Source organism: Neolamprologus brichardi, chromosome 8, assembly GCF_056152115.1.
Source record: "Neolamprologus brichardi isolate AB-2024 chromosome 8, ASM5615211v1, whole genome shotgun sequence".
Classification (NCBI taxonomy): domain Eukaryota; kingdom Metazoa; phylum Chordata; class Actinopteri; order Cichliformes; family Cichlidae; genus Neolamprologus; species Neolamprologus brichardi.
The window spans coordinates 520,042-542,621 of NC_142111.1; the positions used below are offsets into that span (position 1 = coordinate 520,042).

The following is a 22,580-nucleotide window of genomic DNA, read 5'->3' on the forward strand; positions in this document are numbered from 1 at the left end:
TATTTATTTATTTATTGTCAATGCAGTAACACAGGAACCCTGCAAAGTGTTTCCTATGGAACTGGATGGATGAATAATACTCAGTTAATCTCTCTCTCTGTCTTTCTACAGAAAGCGAAGCTTGGCATGAAAATTTGACACGCTTGGCACACTTGTTTTCATGACTTTGGACACCAGCAGTGAATCAACCACAAAAGTATGAAGATGACCGACAAGAGAATTAAGCGACAGAATAAATGCGAATGACCTACAATATGTGCAGACAAGCGATCTCTGGACTTTTTTTCTCATCGTTATTTTTATGTTTGGTCACGTTTGCCTGCTCTGTCTGCCTGTTGCTTTAGATGACTGTTGGATTCAACAGAATCATGAAAAGATGCTCCTTCAGGGCCGACAGGTGCAAAATATTTACAGTAATCATCAGCATCCCTTAAATAATTTAAAAAAATAAGCAATTATTCCTAACGACACTGACCTTTATTAAGAGCAAATGACGCCAGTAAGATGTGATGGAAATTAAGACTGACTGATTAGCCAAAGCACTAGTGACATGATGGTATTGGATTTACTATGGAAAGTACTGTTGTTGCAGACTTTATCTGATTTTCAGTTAAAAAATTGGGTTCTTGTTTTTATACTCCAAGCAGTAATCCATAATGACTGTAAACCAATAGAACAATTTTTTGTTCAAATATCCATCCATTCTGCTTCTCTGGGGCTGGGTTGCGGAGGCAGCAGCCTGAATGGAGAAGCCTAGACGTTCCTCTTGCCAGCCACTTCCTCCATCCTATCCGGGATAACACTGAGGCAATCCTAGGCCAGCAGAGAGATGTAAACTCCTAGGTCTGCCTGAGGACATCCTGACTGGAAAACCTTACTTAGTAGAGCTCTAGGAGACATGCTCATCAGATGTCCGAACCGACTCAACTGGCTCATTTCAATGTGGAGCAGCAGCAGCTCTACTCTGAGCCCCTCTTCATGTCCTTACCCTCTTATCTCTAAGAGAGAGGCCAGCCACCCTTCAGAGAAAGCTCATTTCTGTCGCTCGTATCTGTGATCTTAACTTGTGACTAGGTAAGGATAGGGAAGTAGACTGATCGTTAAATCATAGCATCACGTTTATGCTCAGCTCTCTTTTCACCACGATGGACTAGTACAGCATCCGCATCACTGCAGCTGCAGCACCAGTCTGCTCTCCTCACTACCTAAACTCCTCCACTTGGAGCAGCAACTTGTCACTCACCTGCAGAGGGTCAGTGACAAGTTCACCCTTTTCTCACTGACAACCATCGCCTCAGATTTGGAGATGCTGATTCTAGTTCCCACCGCATCACACAGCTGTGAAACACTCCAGTATGAACGAGGCCACTACCTGATGAAACCAAAAGAACAACAATGTCTGCAAAAAGCAGAAATAAAATTCTTAGGCCACCAAAGTGGAAGCCTTCCACCAACTGGCTACAGGGGCAGTCCCTGTGGAGTTTAACACCCACCGGAAATGAATCTGACTCATTGCTGGCAATGAGCTCATGAAATGCTTTTACAGGGACCCAAATGGCGTGCAGCGATGGGAGTACCCTTACTCCCGAGTCCCAGGTATTTAAACCCTAGTGGCAGTTATCTCTCAAGAGATAACTAGGGTTGATCATGTGCCGTATGTTCTGGACACTCGGGTGAAAAGCAGAACTGGGCTGGACTGATCACCACCGTGCGGTAAGTTAGATAACGCAGCATAAGGTGTGCCCTGAGTTATTAAAGGCTCTGGATGTTGTAGGGCTGTCTTGGTTGATATGCCTCTGCAACATCAGATGGAGAGCTGGGTCGGTGCTTCTGGATTGGCAAACTGAAGAGGTGCTTCCCATCTTTAAGAAGGGGTACCAGAAGGTGTGCTCCAACTGCAGGGGGATCACACTCCTTAGTCTTACTGGTAAGGTCTATGCTAGGGTACTGGAAAGGAGAGTTCATCCAAACAGGCCTTCGGTGAAGCTGGTTCTGTTTTGTAACGAGCTGTCGTTGCTGTAGTCTTCTTCAGACAGTCTCCACTGCCTGGGTTATAGGTATGTAAGTGATGAAAATGAGACCACACCGAAGAACACTATGATCCAGTGTAAGTTTTTGAATCTAGTGGATGAAGTCAGTAGTTTTCGATATGAAAGGAGGGTGTTCCACAGGAGGGGAGCCAGGATGGTGGTGAGGAAATTGGAAACTTTGTAGGTGGCAATTTAGTATTAAAAGCACTGTGTGAATGTGTGTGCGTGCTTTAAACGTTTCGATCAGAAAGCCTTGAAAAGAGTTACTTTATTTATAAAGTTTAGCCTGTTTGAAGGCAGGAAGAAAACTGGCAACAATGCCAGTTGTGTGAGTTACACTTATCAATATCACAACTTTATCATTAAGACACAGGAGAATCTGATGGGTTATAGTCAAGTATTCCAATAACATTTATTTCCAAATTGGCATGGGGCAGTTTTAGTTTTTATTCTTTCGGCTCTAGTCCCAGTCATGATTAATGGTCTGAGAGCGATTAAAGAATAAATACAAAAAAAACCCAGCCCAATAACAGACACTATTTTAGATATTATTTTTAGACACTAGTTTAAATTTTTAAACCCTTCTGTTCTCTGTGCACAGAGTTCCACAGGTACATGCTCTATGAATGGTGCTGCTGTCTTTTGGACACTTGATTGGTCAATAGTAGTTTCATACTTGTTGCTATCCAATCTGGAACCTAACCTGCTCCAGATAAGGTTAGGTTACCATAGTGAGGTACCCCAGTAAGAAATCAACCACCTTTGTAACACAGAACACATAGGGTTAACCCCCAGGTTACCTGAATAAGACAATCCTGTGTCTACAGGATTCTCATTGACTAAGGACCTTTTGACAATGACTTGTGACCCTTATCAGTCCAACTTCTGCATCCCATTCTAATGAACTCCAATTGTGGTATTTTAAATGTATTGACTCAAGTCATGGACTCTGCTATTGAAAGTATTAAACACTGGAGTCAAAAATAATATCAAAATCAAGACCTTAAACAGTCCAGCATTCAGAGTTCTCTCATCTGACAACTTCAATTTTATTTTTGTGAACATTATTTTTTTTGTGGTTTAGGGAAAAGAAAGAGAGAATACTGATCTGCAAACACTGTATGGCATTATATTTGGTTCACAAAAAACATTTCAGGAAAATGTAAGTCTGCAAAGAAAAACTCATGATCGGTCTTTGTAAAACACCTATATGCATCTGGATATTTCATTTCTTCTCTTATGTATTTACTGGGACAGAACTCTTTGTAACTATCAGATGATATCACTATGATTGCTGTTTACTGTAGGTTTGGTTTTCTTGTAACTGTGAGTGAGAGTGTAAACCATTTCCAGAGATTACACAGAGCCAACCAGCTTGCAAGTGCTGAAGACTGGCACTGATAATTGCATTAGAAGATACTCATGGCTATACTGGGCTTTTTTGTGTAGATTCTAACTGTAACTTGCCATCTTTTAAAATGAAATACAGCCATAGACACATCCTTGTAAATTAAATCATCTCACCTCAATAAACCTCTCACTTTGTGATTCTGCATCCTCAACACCATTCAGACTGTCTTTTAGCAGAAAATCCAAGTCAGCATACATTTGTACAGCTGGTATGCCAAATCTGACAGGCAGCATTTTGCAGGTGTTGCAGAATTAATGTAAAGTAATAAAATGTTAAAGAAATAATATGAGCATCAGCATGATGTTTACAATTGCAATCTAGTTTGGGGCAGTGTTGTTCCAGCATCAATCTGATCTAGCACAAAGTATGATGTGGGAACTGTGAGTGGCTTGCAAACATTGGAGGAGTGGGGACACTGCGTGCAGGGGGTCAAGCAACCGTTTTTGATGTGGAAAAATAAAAGAACTTGGAATATCTGAGATCAACCCAAGGCTCAACTTCCATCCCATCCAGGTGGACACTGCTGTTCACCCAGTTTGAATTTTGCCCTTTCCTATTGTTCATTGTCTTTTTTTTTTTGCCTGTCCCGTTTGGCTCTTTTGCCATCAGAATTATTGTCTAAAGGCGAAGAAAGATGCCCAACGGATTTACTTTACCAAATGGACCATCCCAGCCTTGCTGTAATGGTCTATTTGATTAACCTTTTATTGTTTATTTTATTTTCACTTGCTGAATACGGGACAGACTTGACTGGGGGAAAGAAGGGGGAGAAAGAAAGAGGGAAAGAAAAACAGCTGAGAAGAGGGACGGGGGAGAAGGGCAAAAAACAACAGAATAAGCAGACCAAAAAAATAAATAAATAAATAAATATATCGATCACCTGGATCACCTGTTGAGAAAGAGAAAAGAAAACAAGCAGAAGAAAACAAGAGTAATAGAATAAACAACATCACAGTGATATATGGGAATATAACAGTAAATACTAAATATTAAACATTATTGTGCAGCACGTAAGATCGACAGCGCACAGTGTGCTTTGAGGTAGGAGCCAAAAAGGGTGTAGTTTGTGTGTGTGATCACCCGTGTGTACACCTGTGAGCATGGACGCGCTTGTTTTTAAAAGGTTCCTTCATGTAATGATCTGCTAGAGGGTGTGGGGAGCCACAGCCCCGTCCTCCAGGGCATGAAGCAGGTATGGAGGAGATCAAAACTCCAGACATCCAGAGGCCCCCAGAACACAAGCTCCGCCGGCAGCCAGCTGTGCCTGAGTGACCGAGCCCCAGGCCGAGAAGCCGGGGGCACCCCACCTCCGAAGTGGCCCGAGCGAGCCCCAGGCTCCAGGCCCCGACAAGCAGCCACCAAGGAGTAAGCCGGTGTGTACCAGGACGCCCATCCCCGGACACAAAGAACCACCAACGCACTAATGTCTGAGGGCGTCTGCCACTGGTAGGGGAAGGGGGTGGGGGGAGATAGGCCTCCATACCTTGGAGGACCTGGATGTCCTCAGAGAGGTGGCGTCTGATACCCAACCTGACATATAGACACAGACAAACAAGCACACACAGATACAAACATCCATTCACACCCTCATGCTCTCATATGCAATTACTCAACACTCACCAAACGTGGAGAAGACACGAAGAGACACTGTACACACAATCACACTCCCCAAGTGTACTCTAAGCCTCGGGTCTAGGTACCCTTGCCCCTGGAGGGGGAAACTGCATCCAGACCCAGGTGGTGTTACCCTTTTCCCTGGGGTGGGGAGAAGCAGACCGCCCCGACTCCGCAGCAGCAGGGAGGCCCCACACTCCAGACCCCAGTCGGACGGCCAACTCCTCCTCCTAGCTCCCCGCTCCAGCAGGCCGCAGAAAACGGGGGTGTGTGAAGACTCCAAACCTCCCTCCGCCCGCTCATATGTAGTGTTGATGCATGTGTGTTCTAAGGTGCATTTAAAACCCAGGAGGACATGGAGCTACCTGCCAGAGAGCAGCAGGTAAGCACATAGCCCCTCCTGATAGCCCTCAGTGTCTACATGTATTTAAAATTGAGAGGTGGGCAATGACGCCAGGGGTGAGGTTGTACACCCTGATGGTCTTTTGGAGTCCGTGTGTCGTGCCCACCCCCAAGATCCTATATGTATGTGTTATGAGAGTGTGAGTAATGTGAATGTCTAAGTTGTGGGATAAAATTGAGGCACAGGCAGCCAGAAGGGGACAGAGGGGGGGTGCCTCCCCTGCACCCTGGTGACACACCTCTACCCCAAGGCCCTGCATGTGTGGGTGATTGTGGTGGAGCGGGAAGAGGGAGGCAGCTGGAGATGGGGAGGGAAGGAAGCTCCCCCGCTGGCCCCCAGTAATAACTCTCTTTTCATTGTAGAAGTTATACAATCAACCAAAACCTTTGCTGCCTTACCTGTACTGAAGCCTTCTATTCGAAAAACAAGTCATCGGTTGAATAAGAGGGCTGTCAAGCTATGGCACAGAACATCCTGGGCATGCTCTGTTTGAACCCCTTTGAAGGCTGGAGCTCTGAGTACACCTACACTAGAGGAGAAAAAAATGATACTGCAAAACTCAAAATTAATTGAACTATGGTGAAGTGATAGTTATGGCACTTCTCCATACAGTGATATTTGTATGGAAACTAATATCACTGTAACAGAAACAAGAATTCTGAAACTAGAATTTTGTCTTTCAAAAGGCAGACGTGCATTTCTCTACATTGTCATATCACTATAGGTTAACTTCTCTTTTCCTTGGGGTTGTCAAATACCTCAGAATAACACACTGTCTATAGTATAAAAACAGAATCATCTGTTGACTGTTTTTAAGGCTTGCAGTCGATGCCCCAATAAATGTATTGCAAAAAATTCATTATTTTTATGTCAAAATGTTTTTTAAATGTTTAAAATGTTTATGTAATGTTTCAAAAAGAAATATAAGCAACAAAAACAATTTGTTAGACTCAGAACCAGTGAGTAACCGTTAAAAGACGAGTACATTTTACTTTTACTCCATTGTCTATTCTCAGAATAAATCCAGCTGTTATATTAATCTAAAGACTAATTTGGGGGTCAAATTGATCTCAGGAATCAAAACCTTTCAAAGATGTCCGCCATATAATTTAAATAAAATGGTAACATTTAGTTATATTTTTTGTAAGTAGCAGGTACTTAATATGCAAAATAGCTGAAATTGATCAAAAATAATAAGTTGAACTAACTCAAATGGAAGAAAATGTTAGATGAACTTAAGCTTTGTATAAGTTTACATTACCTGGCTTATTAAATACTTTGAGCATTTACAGTGGATTACAGTCATTTCATTTCACAAACTGTTGCCTTTCTCTTAAAAAGCTCCCAACTCTATTTAAAACTACCCCCCGATGCCATAACACTTCATTTTTTAACAATATATTGTGGAGGTAAACACAGACGACACGAGAGCTCTCGATTGACACTGCTCGTTTATTACTCATCACCACACAACTGAACACTTTTCCCTCCAAAACACAGCAACAACACTTCCTGAGAACTGGGTGTGAGTGGAGCCCTCCAGTGGTCCACCACACATGCCCCCTCCCGAACACCCAGTAGGGTCATCCCCCAGTCCAGAACCCTCGCTTTAATTAAACGTCCAGAACAGCTGAACCGGGGAGGTGGAGAGCTGGCGGAGGGGAAACGAGCCTGAGGGCCAGGCTGGCATGGGCGGTCAGGAAAAACTGAAGATAGCTCGGGCCCCGCCAGGTGGGGGGCGCTCCCAGAGGAAGAAGCAGGATTGTCCGGTCCAGTGGAAGGCGGGCGGCCACGGCGGGGGGCCTGAGCCGGCACCACCTGATCATCCAGAAGCACATGTGCTGGTTTAAGTCTGTCAATAGAAACAGCCTCCTGTCGACCCCCAAAATCCAAAAGGAAATACTTCCGGCCCGGTTGAATAACCCTAAAGGGGCCGTCATACAGTGGACGCAGCGGAGGCCTATGAGCGTCATGCCTGACAAAAACAAACTGCAAGGAGTCCAACGACCTTGGAACAAAGGTGTCGGGCACACAATGGTGCACTGGGCCAGGAAGAGAAAACGAGTCTCTTGGGGGACGGAGAGACAGCACAGATGGAGCGAAGCACGGGGGTGGGCTCTCAGGCAAGAATTCCCCGGGGACCCGGAGGGGCTGACCGAGGACCAGTTCAGCCAGGGAAACCCCAAGGTCTTCTTTAACCGCGCAGCGCAACCCCAGTAAAACCCATGGAAGGCGGTCAACCCAGTTGCCATCTGTGAGAGAAGCACGGAACGCGGCCTTAAGCGACCGGTGGAAACGTTCGCACATCCCGTTGGCCTGCGGGTGGTACGCAGTGGTTCGGTGGACCTTGACCCCCAGGCCGTCAGCCATGGCAGACCAAAGCTCGGAAACGAACTGGGGGCCCCTGTCTGAGGTGATGTCGGCGGGGGGACCGAAACGCGAAACCCACGTTGACAAAAATGCCCTGGCCACTGCTGCTGCTGTAGTGGACGCCAGAGGCACTGCCTCAGGCCAGCGGGTTGTGCGGTCCACTACAGTCAAAAGGTGCGTGAAACCTTGTGACTGCGGCAGAGGACCAACCAGATCCACATGCACATGATCAAAACGCCTCCCTGGAACGCGGAAGGATTCGAGGGGCGCCTGTGTGTGCCTATGGATCTTACCGAACCTAGAGCTGACCAGCTTGACCGAGGCCCGGACGCCTGGATGAGAGAGGGCGTGTACGGAGTCGAAAACGCGACGACGCCACGAAAGGGGGACTACAGGGCGTGGACGGCTGGTGGAAACATCGCAAAGCAGGCTGGGCCCGCCGTTCCACACGGGTCTGTCCTCCAATACAAGGCCCGTTTGCGCAGACCGAAGGGCAAGGACGTCCGGGTCGGCCTGTTGGTCAGCGACCCTAGCCTCGAAGTCTATGCGAACATAAACGGGAGAAACCAGCACACGGGATAGACAGTCAGCCACGCAGTTGGACTTACCAGCCACGTGCTGAATGTCAGTTGTGAACTCGGAAATGGCTGCCAACTGGATCAGGGATCAGAGACCTTGGACATCGCGAATGTCAAAGGTTTATGATCAACGTATGCGGTGAAGCTCCGACCCTCGAGAAAAAAAACGAAAATGCCGTGTCGCGAGGTGCAGGGCCAGCAACTCTGTTACGTGTCTGCAAGCTGCATGTTTTCTTTCCCCCTCCTTTTGTTTGCCGTTCCCTTAGGTTGCAGACTGCAGGCTGATGTCAATCTGGGGCCATCCAACTAATTAGAGGAGGGGGACCCTGATTGGACAATCCAGGAGTGCACACCTTAATAAGGAGACTCACCTGTGGCTGGGCATGGCTCTCTTCCCTCCGTTGAATTGTTTGGCACATGCGTGAAGTTTCTCTGCTGTCCTTCTTTTGTTTGGTAATTGTGGTGGGAGAAAAGCGGACTAGGTAAGGTTGGGGACCCCATACACTTACTCACATAGAGTCTTTTTGTTAGAAACACTAGGTAAGTAGGTTGGTGCCACCCATGTAATTTTGAGCTTGTTTTGAGTTGAGGTTTAGGGTTTTTCCCTCTTGTTTTTGCTTTTCTAGAATAATAGCTCAGCTAAGTTTTGGATTTGTCTTTTTAGTGGTTTTTTTGGCACAACCTAACTGTCCCTTTCTCCCCCACATTTGTTGTTTGAATTGGGGTTATTTATTTTGTGAGAGCGCTGCCATTAAACATTTTTAATAACACCTGTACCGAGTTTCCGGAGTTGTTGTGTTATCCCCTCCTGCCCTCGAGGAGACGTAACAAACTCCCTGTCAAAAACGCTATATTTGCGCTCACTGTCCCTAAGCGTGCGACTAAAAAAAGCGAGCGGTTGCCAGACACCGGAGACCCGCTGTTCTAACACTGCGCCCACCGCCACGTCCGACGCGTCGGAGGTCAACGCAATCTCCGCCGACGGAAACGGGTGGGCCAGCAGGGCGGCGTTTGCCAGCGCGGTCTTGGCCTCAGAAAATGCCTGGATGCGTTCAGGGAGCCAATCAATCGGGTCCTTAGCTGTTTTACCCTTCAAGGCAGCATAGAGAGGCTGCAGCAGGTGCGCAGCTCTGGGGAGAAAGCGGTTGTAGAAATTGACCATCCCCAAGAACTCCTGCAGCGCTTTAACGGACGCAGGACGCGGAAAAGCCGAAACGGCCCAGACCTTGTCTGGCAACGGAACCACACCGTCAGCGGAAATGCGGTGGCCCAAGAAATCCAGAACCGGCAAGCCGAACTGGCACTTGGAGGGGTTGACGATCAGGCCGTGTGCCGCCAAGCGCTGGAAAACCTGATGCAGATGGGACGCGTGCTGACTCTCAGAGCAGCTGGCCACCAATATATCGTCAAGGTACACGAAGACAAAGGGCAGCCCGCGCAAAACAGAGTCCATCAACCGCTGAAAAGTCTGGGCGGCACCTTTCAGGCCGAACGGCATGCGCAAAAATTCAAACAGGCCGAAAGGGGTAATAACGGCAGTCTTGGGGACGTCTTCGGTGCGCACAGGAACCTGGTGATACCCCCGCACCAAGTCAATTTTAGAAAAAATCGAGGTGCCGGCGAGGTGGGCGGAAAAATCCTGGATGTGGGGAATGGGGTAACGGTCGTTCTCCGTGACATTATTCAAACGGCGAAAATCCCCACACGGCCGCCACCGACCGTCTGACTTGGGCACCATGTGTAGCGGAGAAGCCCAGGCACTATTCGAGCGCTGCACTATGCTGAGGCGCTCCATTGCGGCAAACTCTTCCCGAGCGACGGAGAGTTTCGCGGGGTCGAGGCGACGCGCGCGTGCGAACACCGGCGGACCGACCGTCGGGATATAATGTTCAACCCCGTGCTTCGTTGCCGTGTTCGAGAAATTAGGAACAGTCAGTGAAGGGAACTCCAACAGCAAACGCTGAAAAACATTCCCTGAAGTCACTAAATTAGCCCGATTCAGGGGCTCGATGGCGCGAGTGAAACAGGGTATTGAAGAAAAAGACAGTGCATCGATTAAGCGTCTGTTAGCGACATCGACCAGCAGTCCGTGGGCACAAAGAAAATCGGCGCCCAAAATAGGTACAGAGCTAGCGGCAACAACAAAGTTCCATTGGAAATCCCGACCATGAAAACAAACAGTCACGAACCTTTCCCCGAACGTTGCGATGGGAAAGCCATTAGCCGCAATAAGCTGCGGTCCGCAGCCCGCTGCTAAACTGTCGGCTCTGGACGGGGGAAGGAGGCTCTTCTGGGAGCCGGAGTCGACCAGGAAACGTCTCCCAGAGCGCGAGTCTTCTATGAAGAGCAGTTTTTCTTTGTCGCCAGCGGTCGCTACAGCGTGCTGGTGGGGTCCATGTCCCAGGGTCGGAAAAGCACAAGGCGGCAGGCAGCGGCGCGCTCTGGCGCCAAAACGCTGATGGTAGAAACAGAGGTCCCGTCTGTGGTGTCGCTGTGCCGCGATCTTTGCCGTCAGCGAAGGATCAGAGACGTCGGGGCAGGTCAGTGGGGAAGTGGAAGGCGCCGCCGGCGAAGCTGGAACTAGGTTGTGATTGTGGAAAGTGCGGGTAGCCAGGAGAATACGATCCGCGTCCTCAGCCAGGGAGCGATAATCCTTCGCGCCCAGAAGCGGAGAGGTGGCGAGGCCGGCTCTCACGGTCGCCGGCAGCTGTCGGAGGAATATGTGGGCAAAGAGGAATCCCCCGTCGTCCGGTCCGAGAAAGGATAGCATGTGCTCCATCAGTTCGAGAGCCGTACCGCCACCCAGGCCTGAGAGGGAGAGGAGCTTCTTGGCTCGCTCTGCGTCGGAGAGGGCATAGTGCCGAAGAAGCAGCTCCTTAAGGGCGCCGTACTTCCCTCGGGTGGGTGGGTCCCGGAGGAGAGTCAACGCACGACGGGTGGCTAGCGGGTCGAGAGAAGCCACTACATGGTGATATTTCGTGTCGTCAGCCGAGATGCCACGAAGGGCGAACTGAGCCTCCACGTGCACAAACCACGACGGGGGATCGTGAAGCCAAAAGTCCGGCAGCTCGAGTGCCACAGCAAACGTAGCTGCAGCCGGAGGCAGAGGGCTGGCGGCTGCTGATGCATCCAGAGTGGAGTCGGTGCCACCATCGGACTGCAACATGTTCAAGTCAGGGGTCACCAATGTGGAGGTAAACACAGACGACACGAGAGCTCTCGATTGACACTGCTCGTTTATTACTTATCACCACACAACTGAACACTTTTCCCTCCAAAACACAGCAACAACACTTCCTGAGAACTGGGTGTGAGTGGAGCCCTCCAGTGGTCCACCACAATATGATGATCCATTGTATTTTTTCTTGAGTCTATTAATGGCCCAGACATATTGTTTTTGTCTGTGGAACTTATGATCTATTGTATTGACTCTGACACTACCAGTGATGCTGATCTGCTTGAACTGATTGTCTCTCGCTCTCAGTCCACCCCCCCCCCACCCCCCTTTTTTAAAAAATAATTAACTCACTGTCTCTACTAGTATTATACTGATTGATTGCTGCCAGATTTGTACAGAAGTTTTTGCGATTTTTATTTTGGTTCTACTAGGTATGGGTTTAGTAGGTCTAATCACTTCAGGGTGTTGGTTCATAAAATACACAGTGTTAATAACTTCATCTATCATTTTCTGTTTATTTGTGTTGAACAAATTAATATTGAAAGCTCCACAGCCTTTTTGTAGCTCTGGAGGACAAGATTTGAAGAATTGGCCACTCGGCTTCGCTTTTCCCCATTCAGCAACACACCCACCAGGGATCAAACGCTGGTAATTGGCAATTCTTTTCTGAGATATGTGACAATAGAGACACCTGCAACCATAGTCATTGTCTTCCAGGGGCCAGAGCAGGCGACATTGAGGGAAATATAAAACTGCTGGCTAAGGGTAAACATAAATTTATTAAAGATATAATTCACGTCGGCAGTAAAGACATCCTGTTGCGTCAATCGGAGGTCACTAAAATTAATATTGAATCGGTGTGTAACTTTGGCAACACAGTGTCGGACTCTTTAGTTTCTCTGGTCCCCTCCCCAATCGGACCAGGAGTGACATGTTTAGCCGCATGTTCTCCTTAAATTGCTGGCTGTCTGAGTGCTGTCCAAAAACCAATGTGGGCTTTATAGCTAATTGGTAAACTTTCTGGAGGAAACCTGGTCTTGTTAGGAGAGATGGCATCCATCCCACTTTGGATGGAAATCAGACAAAAACAACCTAAACATAAAAAACCACAACAACAACAACATAACAAAGCAAAGAAAGAACAATACAGTATCCACATCAGCGCCAAAGAGTAAAACAGTAAAATGTTGATTATTAAACATTAGGCCTCTCTCTTCCAAATCTCTGTTGGTACGTGAATTAACAATTGACCAACAAATCAATTTACTCTCCCTTACAGAAACCTGGTTACAGCAGGATGATTATGTTAGTGTAAATCAGGGGTGGGCAACTCCAGGCCTCGAGGGCCGGTGTCCTGCAGGTTTTAGATGTGTCCTTGATCCAACACAGCTGATTTAAATGGCTATATTACCTCCTCAGTATGTCTTGTAGTTCTCCAGAGGCCTGGTAAGGAATTAATCATTTGATTCAGGTGTGTTGACCCAGGGTGAGATCTAAAACTTGCAGGACACCGGCCCTCGAGGCCTGGAGCTCCTTACCCCTTATCTATCGTCCATCTGGGCCTTACACTGGGGCTGTATCCCAATTCAGGGTCTGCAGCCTTAACGGTCCTCAAGGGCCGCGTACTCAAAGACCGCTAAGGCCGGAAGTGCGAGGCTTGTGAAATGGGATGGTCTAGCCTCCGTCGCAATGCCCAGGTTGCCTAGCAACCATGATACTAACAGCTGGAAACGTTTCATACAGCTTTGTTTGACAGAAATGAAGGAGAAAATCTTTTGTTCATTTGTTTGTTTGTTTCTACATGAGCTTTGATCATTCTCTGTAAGATTAAGCTCAGCTATTGAACGGCGTATATTTTAAAGTAAAGGCTTTAAAACCACGTTAGTACAAACGTCACTAATGTCACAAAACTTTGCCGACATGTGGCCAACAGGAATGTTTTCATGTTCTTCGTTATTAAACATTTGCACATAAATAAGTGACATAATATTCAGTACTTAAAGTTTACTCTTCGGGCGCCCCTCATCCGCCGTTTTTTTCGGCAAAATTATCCCCACCCACCGCCACACTATGCATTCTGGGATATGTTGGGCCACGAAGTCTACACCGCCACATCCTTAAAATTGAGGGAAATGAAGGACGCATTTGAGGGACGCATTTCGAGCAGCCTTCGAATTGGGACAGCCTTCCTGGCGTCGCTGTGACGTAATCGGCCTTAAAATGCGGCCTTTAAGGCTGCAGACCCTGAATTGGGATAAAGAGTTTCTCTCTGATTAGAGAGTTTTTATCTGATTTAGTGCTCAGCTCAGATAAAATAATTATTGTGGGTGACTTTAACATCCATGTAGAATTGTAGATGCTTTCATTTGCTGTGTATTGTTTAAGCCTGTTTTTATTACAGATGCATGAGTTGGAAACCCAGTGTGTCTGTCTGTTTCATCCCCAGCCCCTTCTTTTCTCTTTCTTTCTGTCCTTTTTTTTTTTGTATTTCCTCCCCTTCTTCTCCTGTCTTTCACCAAAGTGGCCTCCATCCCGTCTCTGCTTCATTTTACTTTTTCTAAGTTCTCCTGGCTGGCACATTTTTATTTCAGAAAAAATGAAACGTTGCAATATTAGTTTAGAACTGTTATTCTCAGAATAACTTAAAATACATTTTTATTTTAGTTTCATTTGGCAAACATTTTTATTTTATATGTTTATCTACAGGTTTAGAGTAACAATGCAAAAAAGGGCCAAGTGCAGAGGGACAGAGTAGCAGTCATTCCTGAATCAGACGAAAGTTTGCAATACCACGATAATCATCCAACAGATCAAATCATCACAGAATCACAGTTATAAGACACCTGAGTAACCTAACAGCAAACAAACATGACACTATAAAATCTAAACTTGAAATGAGTGGATATTTGGGCTGATAGGACTATGGGTGAATTTGTAGGAGTACTAGCTTAATTCATGGAGCTACATACAAGTTGCCGACAGCTCCAGACAGCTCTTCTGAGTTGCTAACAATTCACAGGGTCACATACTAGGCAGTGAATTAGTGAAAAAAGTAAAGAAATATGTGACAACTTGATTTTAAAGCACAAAGTACTTTATCTGTGACAATACCTCAAACATGAAACAAGCTTTCACAGTTTGTTTCCCATCCTCTTCAAGTAGTGAAGATGATGATGACAACTTGGAAAACTTACTCTGGAAAGAGTTCAGTCAGGAGTTTCAAGAGGACAATCTATCCAGAGCAGCTGTTCACAACAAATACTGCAGTGCTTTGCACGTATACTTCAGCTTGTTGTGCAAGATGGACCAAAGCAGACACTTAACAGCCACCTTAGAAGGATGCTGAATGCAGCACGATCTGATACCCTCGTGTCGGTGTTGTCATACTGTTGCGACTTCGGAAAAAAACGCCGTAAAAAAAAAAAAGATCTACTTAACTTGCAAGAAACCACCTCTGTCCGCCGATCCAGCAATTCTTTGCATTTCAGGATACTGTTCTTTAATAAACGGTAAGCATTATACATATTGTCCTTGCAACATTGGAATTTCATAAATGAATGAATAGCTTGGCTTGCAAAAGTATTACGTCACAACAATGTGATTGGTCACTTGCAATGTTGAACCTGAAACAACATTTATTATGATGATGTGGGAAAACACCAACACGAGGATATCAGGTCATCCCTGAATGCAACCCCTTACTTGGTTTGTTTCCTGACAGCCTGCAGAAGTCTTTGCAGACGTTTCTCCAACAAAACTGCACACCTGCACTTGTGCAAAGACTTTTTTTCTGGCTATTGGAAGAAAGTCAGCAAGAAAAGGGTGGACCATGACTCGGGAATGGCTGAACTTATTTGCTACATCTAGGTGGAATCTGATTAAAATGAAGTTGACTGTCTGGCATTCTGGAAAAGTAATGACAAGGCCTTTCCAAGACTTTATCATGTAGCTATGAAAATGCTTGCTGTGCCGGCAACCCGTGCACCAGTGGAGCAGGTATTCAGCCATGAAAGTATCATCATGTACCCTTACAGAATCACACTTAGCACCAAGACACTGTCAGCACTGATATTTCTAAAATGTAACCATTCTGTTTAAAATATTCTAGGACTGATGTTCAACTAGTCAACCTGTTGCAGGCTTGTAATTTTATTTATTTGTTTTTGTCACAATACGGCTGTGTGCAGGCAAGAGTAGGACCCAAACGCAAACTCGCAGAGACAAAAAGTAAACTCAAAAAACACAGTTTTATTGCTGGCGTGGAGTGGGACACGAAAAACAATACAAAACTAAACTGGGAAAACTAAAGCACAAGGACCCACAGGGAAAACACTGACAAAGAGAAACATGGGGCTTAAATACACTGAGGGATAACGAGGGGGAATGAGCCACAGAAGGAGAGCACAGCTGGGAGTAATTAGGCAGGACGAGACAAGGGAAGCAAAACTAGAAACATTAACATAGGACAGACTGTGAAAGTAAAACAGGAAACGCACTGACGGAACTCAAGACATGTAAACTTAACAGACTGGGGAGACAGAACATAGTAACCTGAAACATGGAACAGAAAGGCACAGTAGACACAACATGAACATAACAACGCCACAGGGGAAGAGTAAAACAAAATGCAGGAACACAGGACCTCTTTCAAAATAAAATGGGAAACATAATGAAACGCAAACATGTTAAGGAGACTTAACAGGGGTTGGATACACAAGGGGAATCTAATAAACAAATGAACTTAGATAACCTAATGAACAAAATAAACTCAAATTTAAAACGCTGGGTCAAAAGACCCAGGATCATGACAGTTTTATTTTAATATATTTCTATTCTTTGCAGTTCTTGAATAATGCCAAGAATATCCTGTTCATTCATTGAGTTTACTACTTTGGCAGCCCTAAAACAACATTTTTGTGTTCAGAAGAATGTCAGTTTGCTTCTCAGGCTGCCAAAGCTCTCCTTTGTGGTGCTCCTATACTTGCTCCTTCAGATTTAATTAGCCCATTTAAACTACTGACTAGTGTACTAGTCAGATATGCCAGAGACACAGACGGAGAGAGATCAATTGCCTTTTTAGTGATTTAGTGGTCGCGGGCCGTCTCTGTTTCGGCCCGCGACCACTTCCGTGTTACCCCTGATGCTTCTGGTAACAGCATCCGCCCGTCCTCGCTCTCCTGGCATGTTACGCCTCGGGAGTGAGAACGGGCTGCTAATGCCCCTGCAGTCTTCTAAGCACTTGTGAATGACGTACTTAGAGATTTCCTGAATGTTTTTGTTTTGCAATTTCAATTCATAAAAATACCCCATTTGTTCTTACAAAGTGTATTAAAGATGGTAGATTTGTTATTATAATAGGACGTTTATATGGGGAATCTGTTCTGATAGGCTGTATTTATGCTCCAAATGTATATCTGGAAAATTTTTACTCAGAACTTATAAAAGAAATATCTGTCAATTTGACAACATTTACTGTTCTGGCAGGAGATTTTAATTGTAGCATAGACCCAGAAATAGATCAAAATCCACCACCCAACAATTCAGTATCCAAAAAGCGAGAAGCTATCAAGGGACTGTGTTCTGACTTGCAGCTGATAGACGTTTGGAGAACCAGGTGAAAAAGATTATACTTTTTATTCTAATCCACATAAGAGTTATTCCCGTATTGATTATTTGTCTCGAGGGAGGTCCTCAACAGAATTAGCATTTGTGATATTGGCACACGTATACTCTCTGATCATGCAGATGTTCATTTAAATATTTCACCTCCTGAAGCTCACCCAACTCTACGTAGTTGGCGATTAAATCCATCACTTTTAAATAATTCTATGTTTTGGAGTTATATAAAAGAACAAGTGGATCTTTTTTTAAGGACAAATGATAATGAAAACACAAATCCTTCTGCCCTTTGGGAGACAATGAAGGCATACTTACGTGGCGCTATAATTTCATACAGTATAGCGAAAAAGAAAGAATCTTTAAAACATCAAATGGACCTGGAAAAAAAAATAGCAGATCTAGAACACTCCCTCAAAATACATTTTTTACCTGACGTACTGAAAAAAATAGAAGCCACTAGATTAGCTCTGAATCAATTTCTGACTGAAAAAGCAGAGGCCAGTATATTCTATGCTAAGCATAGGCTGTTTGAGTTGGCAGATAAACCTGGACGGTTATTGGCACGTTTGGCTGCTGGGAAACTAGAATCTCATGCTATAACATCACTAAAAGATGAAAGAGGACAGAATCAATATGAAAATAATAAACTGGTTAAATTAATGGAAAATTTCTATAAACAATTATATATATCTGAAAATACAGCCACATTAAGTGATACCCAAATTTTTTACATAAACTCAATTTACCAACTTTGTCTGAAGGCGATCGAGCTCATCTTGGTGAACAAATAACACAAGAAGAGGTGCTGACAGCAATTAAATCTCTTCAAGGAGGGAAAGCCCCTGGCCCAGGTTGTTTTGGTCCAGACTTCTATAAAGTTTTCCAGGATCAAGTAGCTATACCCCTCTTAAATATGTATCTGCACTCTATTAAAAGGGGAAGTCTTCCCAATACATTGTACTCTGCGAACATATCGCTATTCCATAAGAAGGACAAACCAGCTGATCAATGTGCTTCCTATCGCCCAATTAGTTTAATAAATGTTGACAGCAAAATCTTGTCTAAAATATTGTCTAGCAGACTAGAAAATGATATACCTAAGCTTATTATTAAGGCAGATCGAACGGACTTTATCAAGAATAGAGAATCAATTACAAACATGAGAAAATTACTGAATATTATAGAACACTCCAATATAACCAAAACACAAGGACTTGATGTGTCACTTGATGCAGAAAAAGCTTTTGACCGCGTTGAGTGGACTTATATGTTTGCTGTGATGGAGAAATTTGGCTTGGGCAGGGGGTTTATAGACATGATCAGACTGTTATATGTCACCCCAAGAGCATGTGTTTTAGTAAATGGTATTAGATCATCAGAATTCTGTTTACAGAGATCAACAAGACAGGGGGACCCGATTTCCCCATTAATTTTCGCTTTAGTAATTGAACCACTGGCAGAGGCCATTAGAGTACATCTGGATACCAAATTCAAGGATTTGAATTTAAAATTTTACTATACGCAGACGATGTTCTGCTGTTTGTCACCAATCCCCAGGATTCTATACCCTCTGTATTATCTATTATAGAAACTTTTGGATATTTGTCCGGGTATAAGGTAATATGAACAAAACTATTGCTATGCCACTGGGAAATCTGCCTATGACATGCAATATTCCATTTACCTGGTCAGGTTTGGGATTTAAGTACTTGGGGATACACATTTCACCTAATATAAGAAGTATATTGAAACAGAACATAGACATAATTCATAAAAGCGTCAAAAAAGATCTTTCTAGATGGATGGATCTCCCGGTCTCTTGGATGGGAAGAATAAACTTATTTAAAATGAATGTGTTGACACAGCTTTTATATCCCTTACAAATGCTCCCAATAACTCTTATCAAAAAAATTGTAAAAGAAATTGAAAAAGATCTGTCAAGGTTTATTTGGAGGGGTAAGAAACCCAGATTAAGTATGAAAACGTTACAGCTGCCCAAAGATAAAGGGGGTCTTGCCTTTCCTAACATTTTGCTGTATAACTGGTCATGTCATACATGTTATACATGAATGGATCCACGCATATCTAAAAGAGACAGAGAATCCCCTTGAAGCCTGGACATGTTAGGGTCTCCTAAGCGAACTAGTGAGTAAATATAACAAATATAACAAAGTAATGATTGCTACTTACTTAAAAACATGGAGTGATATGAATAAATACACTGAAAGTAGTCCTATACTAAGTTATCTAACACCTTTTATAAATAATCGGCACTTTACACCGGGAATGAAAAGTGTAATATTTCAGAGATGGTTTGGTGCAGGAATACGTGTAGTGGGTGATCTGTTTGATGGGAATGTCTGTATGTCTTTTGAGCAGGTCCAAAAGAAATATGGAATACATCAAATGGATTTTTTTGCATTTTTACAGGCTCATCACCTAATTACTTCAAGTTTTGATACTTTGCACAATACAATGCAACAAGGACCCAAGGACTTTTTACACTTAAATGCAGATAATAGTACTATAAGACAGTTTTACAATACACTAGAAGGTTATAACAAACATAATATTGGAAAATTGATTAGGAGTTGGGAGGGTGACTTCCAATGTCATTGTGATGATCATGCCTGGAGTGAGTGCATACAATCTGTGCATTCTTAAGAAATAAAGAATGCACAGATTGTAAAAGATTTAAAGAAACACAATATAAAATTTTAGATAGACAGTATAGAAAGCCTATTTTTCTGAATAAAATTGATCCGAGCAGGTCTGCACAATGTATTAAATGTAAATCTGCGGCGGGGTCCTACTTGTACTGTCTTTGGACTTGCTCAAAAATCTCAAAATTCTGGCTCTGTGTAACAGAAGAATTAAAAGGTATATTTAAAAGCAGAATACAAAAAGATCCAGCTCAGTATTTATTGGGGCTGCCAATTCTGAACAAATTTCCAGATAAAAACAAATATATACTATTATGTAAATTATTGTTTTTGGCAAGAAAATGTATTCTTTTCAATTGGATTAATGAAAAACCACCAACAATAACTCAATGGTATAAAGAAATCTTTAGAGTTTTACCAATGGAAAGACTGAGTGCAAATTTAAGTGCCAATGAAGATATTTTTTTGGATATATGGCGCCCGCTATCTCTGTACATAGAGAGCGCCCGCTCTCTATGTAAAGGCCAAGAAGTGCGAATTCCATGCCTCGTCTGTCTCGTTTCTGGGCTACATACTGGCGAGAGGGCAGGTGAAGACGGACCCTGTAAAGATCAAGGCAGTGGTGGAGTGGCCCATCCCTGATTCACGCAGAAAGCTACAACAGTTCCTTGGTTTTGCAAATTTTTACAGGCGCTTTGTCAGAAACTACAGCCAGGTAGCAGCACCCCTCACTCGGCTCATTTCCTCAAAGGTTCCCTTCATTTGGTCCCCCGAGGCTCACGCAGTCTTCACCACACTCAAACAGCTCTTCACATCTGCTCCCATTCTAATCCATCCTGACACAAGTAAGCAGTTCATAGTGGAGGTTGACGCTTCAAATGTGGGGGTGGGGGCCGTGCTGTCAAAAAGGTCTGGTCCGCAAGGTAAGCTCCAGCCCTACGCCTATTTCTCTCGACACCTTTCTCCCACCGAACAGAATTATGATGTAGGAGATAGAGAGCTTCTAGCCATTAAACCAGCTTTGGAGGAGTGGCGCCACTGGCTAGAGGGAACTGAACATCCTTTTATATTTTGGACAGACCACAAGAATCTAACTTACCTCAAATCAGCAAAAAGACTGAACTCTCGCCAGGCTCAGTGGTCTCTCTTCTTTAGCCAATTTAACTTTGACATTTCCTATCGCCCAGGTTCCAGGAATCTTAAACCTGATTCTCTGTCTCGCCAGTACTCCTCGGACTCTGGACCCCGGGGCCCTGAACTCATTCTCCCTTCCACCTGCAGGATTCCACCTGGGATGTGGGGGAGGCCATACGCCAGGGCCTATGAGATGAACCCGATCCGGGAACCGGCCCACCCGGTCGGCGTTTTGTGCCCACTGCCGCCCGGTTGGCTGTAATCCACTGGATCCACACGGCGAGGTTTACTTGCCACCCGGGAGTGAGTAGAACCAAAGCATTATTAAAGAGGTATTTCTGGTGGAATTCCATGGACAAGGATGTAAAGGATAATGTGGCAGCCTTTTCCGTTTGTGCCCGTAATAAGACCTCCAATCGGCACCCGTCTAGCTTACTTCAACCACTGAGCACCCCACATAGACCCTGATCTCACATTGCGTTGGATTTTGTTACCGGCCTCCCAGCTTCCTCGGGGAAAACGGTAATCCTGTCTATAGTTGATCGGTTCTCCAAAGCGGCCCATTTCATAGCCCTAGAAAAGTTACCAATAGCTACTGAGACCACCCAGATTCTTACAGACCATGTGTTCCGACTTCATGGCATACCCTCAGAAATTGTTTCTGACAGAGGGCCCCAGTTCATCTCCCAAGTGTGGAGAACCTTTTGTTTGGCCCTAGGTGCCAAAATAAACCTGAGTTCCGGTTTTCATCCTCAGTCCAATGGTCATGCTGAACAACTGAACCAGGAATTAGAATGCACTCTTCGCTGCATAACTTCACAGAATCCGGCTACCTGGTCGGCTCAATTACCTTAGGTGGAATACGCCCATAATTCTCTCACATCCTCAGCGACAGGTTTGTCACCCTTTGAAGCCTCTCTAGGTTACCAGCCACCGTTGTTCCCGGAGAATGAGACGGAACTGGCCGTTCCATCTGTCCAGCACCATCGTCGATGCTGCTGGCGGGACTGGAAGAAGGTTCGACAGGCTCTCCTCAAGACTATCGAACGTCAGCGGGACTATGCGGATCGCCACTGCTCTGTTGCCCTGGCTTATCAACCTGGACAAAGGGTCTGGCTCTGTGCTAAGGACATTCCCTTACGGTCACTTTCTTGGAAATTGGCACCCCGTTACATTGGCCCCTACGAGATCGCTGCTGTCATCAGTCCCTAAGCGGTCCGACTCAAGCTTCTGGCTTCCTGGCGCATCCACCCGACATTTCAAGTCTCTCAGGTTAAACCAGTCCGTAGCAGTCCTCTGTGCCCGGCCTACTTGGTCAGGAGGATCGTTGACGTGCGCCGCCGTGGTCGTGGTACTCAGTACCTGATGGACTGGGAGGGTTACGGCCCTGAGGAGCGTTCCTGGGTTCCCCGATCACTCATCCAGGACCCGTCTCTGATTTCTGACTTTTGCACCTCTCTTCGCCTGGAGGCAACCTTTGAGGAGGGGGTACTGTCATATGCCGTGGGAGTGTCTGGTCTGATGTGGTCCAGGTTCCTGTTGCCCATCCCCTGGGGTGGAGTTGGCCAGCTCATCACCTG

At 45.1% G+C, this 22,580-nt stretch overlaps 2 protein-coding genes across 2 annotated transcripts in view; one reads left to right on the forward strand and one right to left on the reverse strand.

Annotated features, from left to right (window-relative positions):
* Positions 1–3,817, forward strand: part of fmn2b (formin 2b) — a 55,173-nt gene extending 51,356 nt beyond the window's left edge. The window contains exon 19 of the mRNA XM_087845212.1: positions 112–3,817. Coding sequence (XP_087701338.1) covers positions 112–138 — 27 coding nt within the window. The 3' untranslated portion in view covers positions 139–3,817. The remainder of the gene's footprint in view (positions 1–111) is intronic.
* On the reverse strand, positions 1,753–11,572 carry LOC148101696 (uncharacterized). Its single transcript, XM_087845169.1, has 4 exons — positions 9,236–11,572; positions 8,539–8,608; positions 7,015–8,370; positions 1,753–1,895 (listed from the first exon to the last, which is right to left on the reverse strand). The coding sequence occupies exons 1-4, from the start codon at positions 11,570–11,572 to the stop codon at positions 1,753–1,755; spliced, it is 3,906 nt and encodes a 1,301-aa protein (XP_087701295.1).
* Positions 11,573–22,580: the final 11,008 nt, after the last annotated feature.

Coding starts and splice junctions, on each gene's coding strand:
- LOC148101696 (XM_087845169.1), bottom strand. CDS start 11,572: ATGTTGCAGTCCGATGGTGGCACCGACTCCACTCTGGATGCATCAGCA. Junction 8,609..9,235: donor GCGTTTTTGACAGGGAGTTT/GTTACGTCTCCT, acceptor CACGTAACAGAG/TTGCTGGCCCTGCACCTCGC. Junction 8,371..8,538: donor GTCGGAGCTTCACCGCATAC/GTTGATCATAAA, acceptor ATGTTCGCATAG/ACTTCGAGGCTAGGGTCGCT.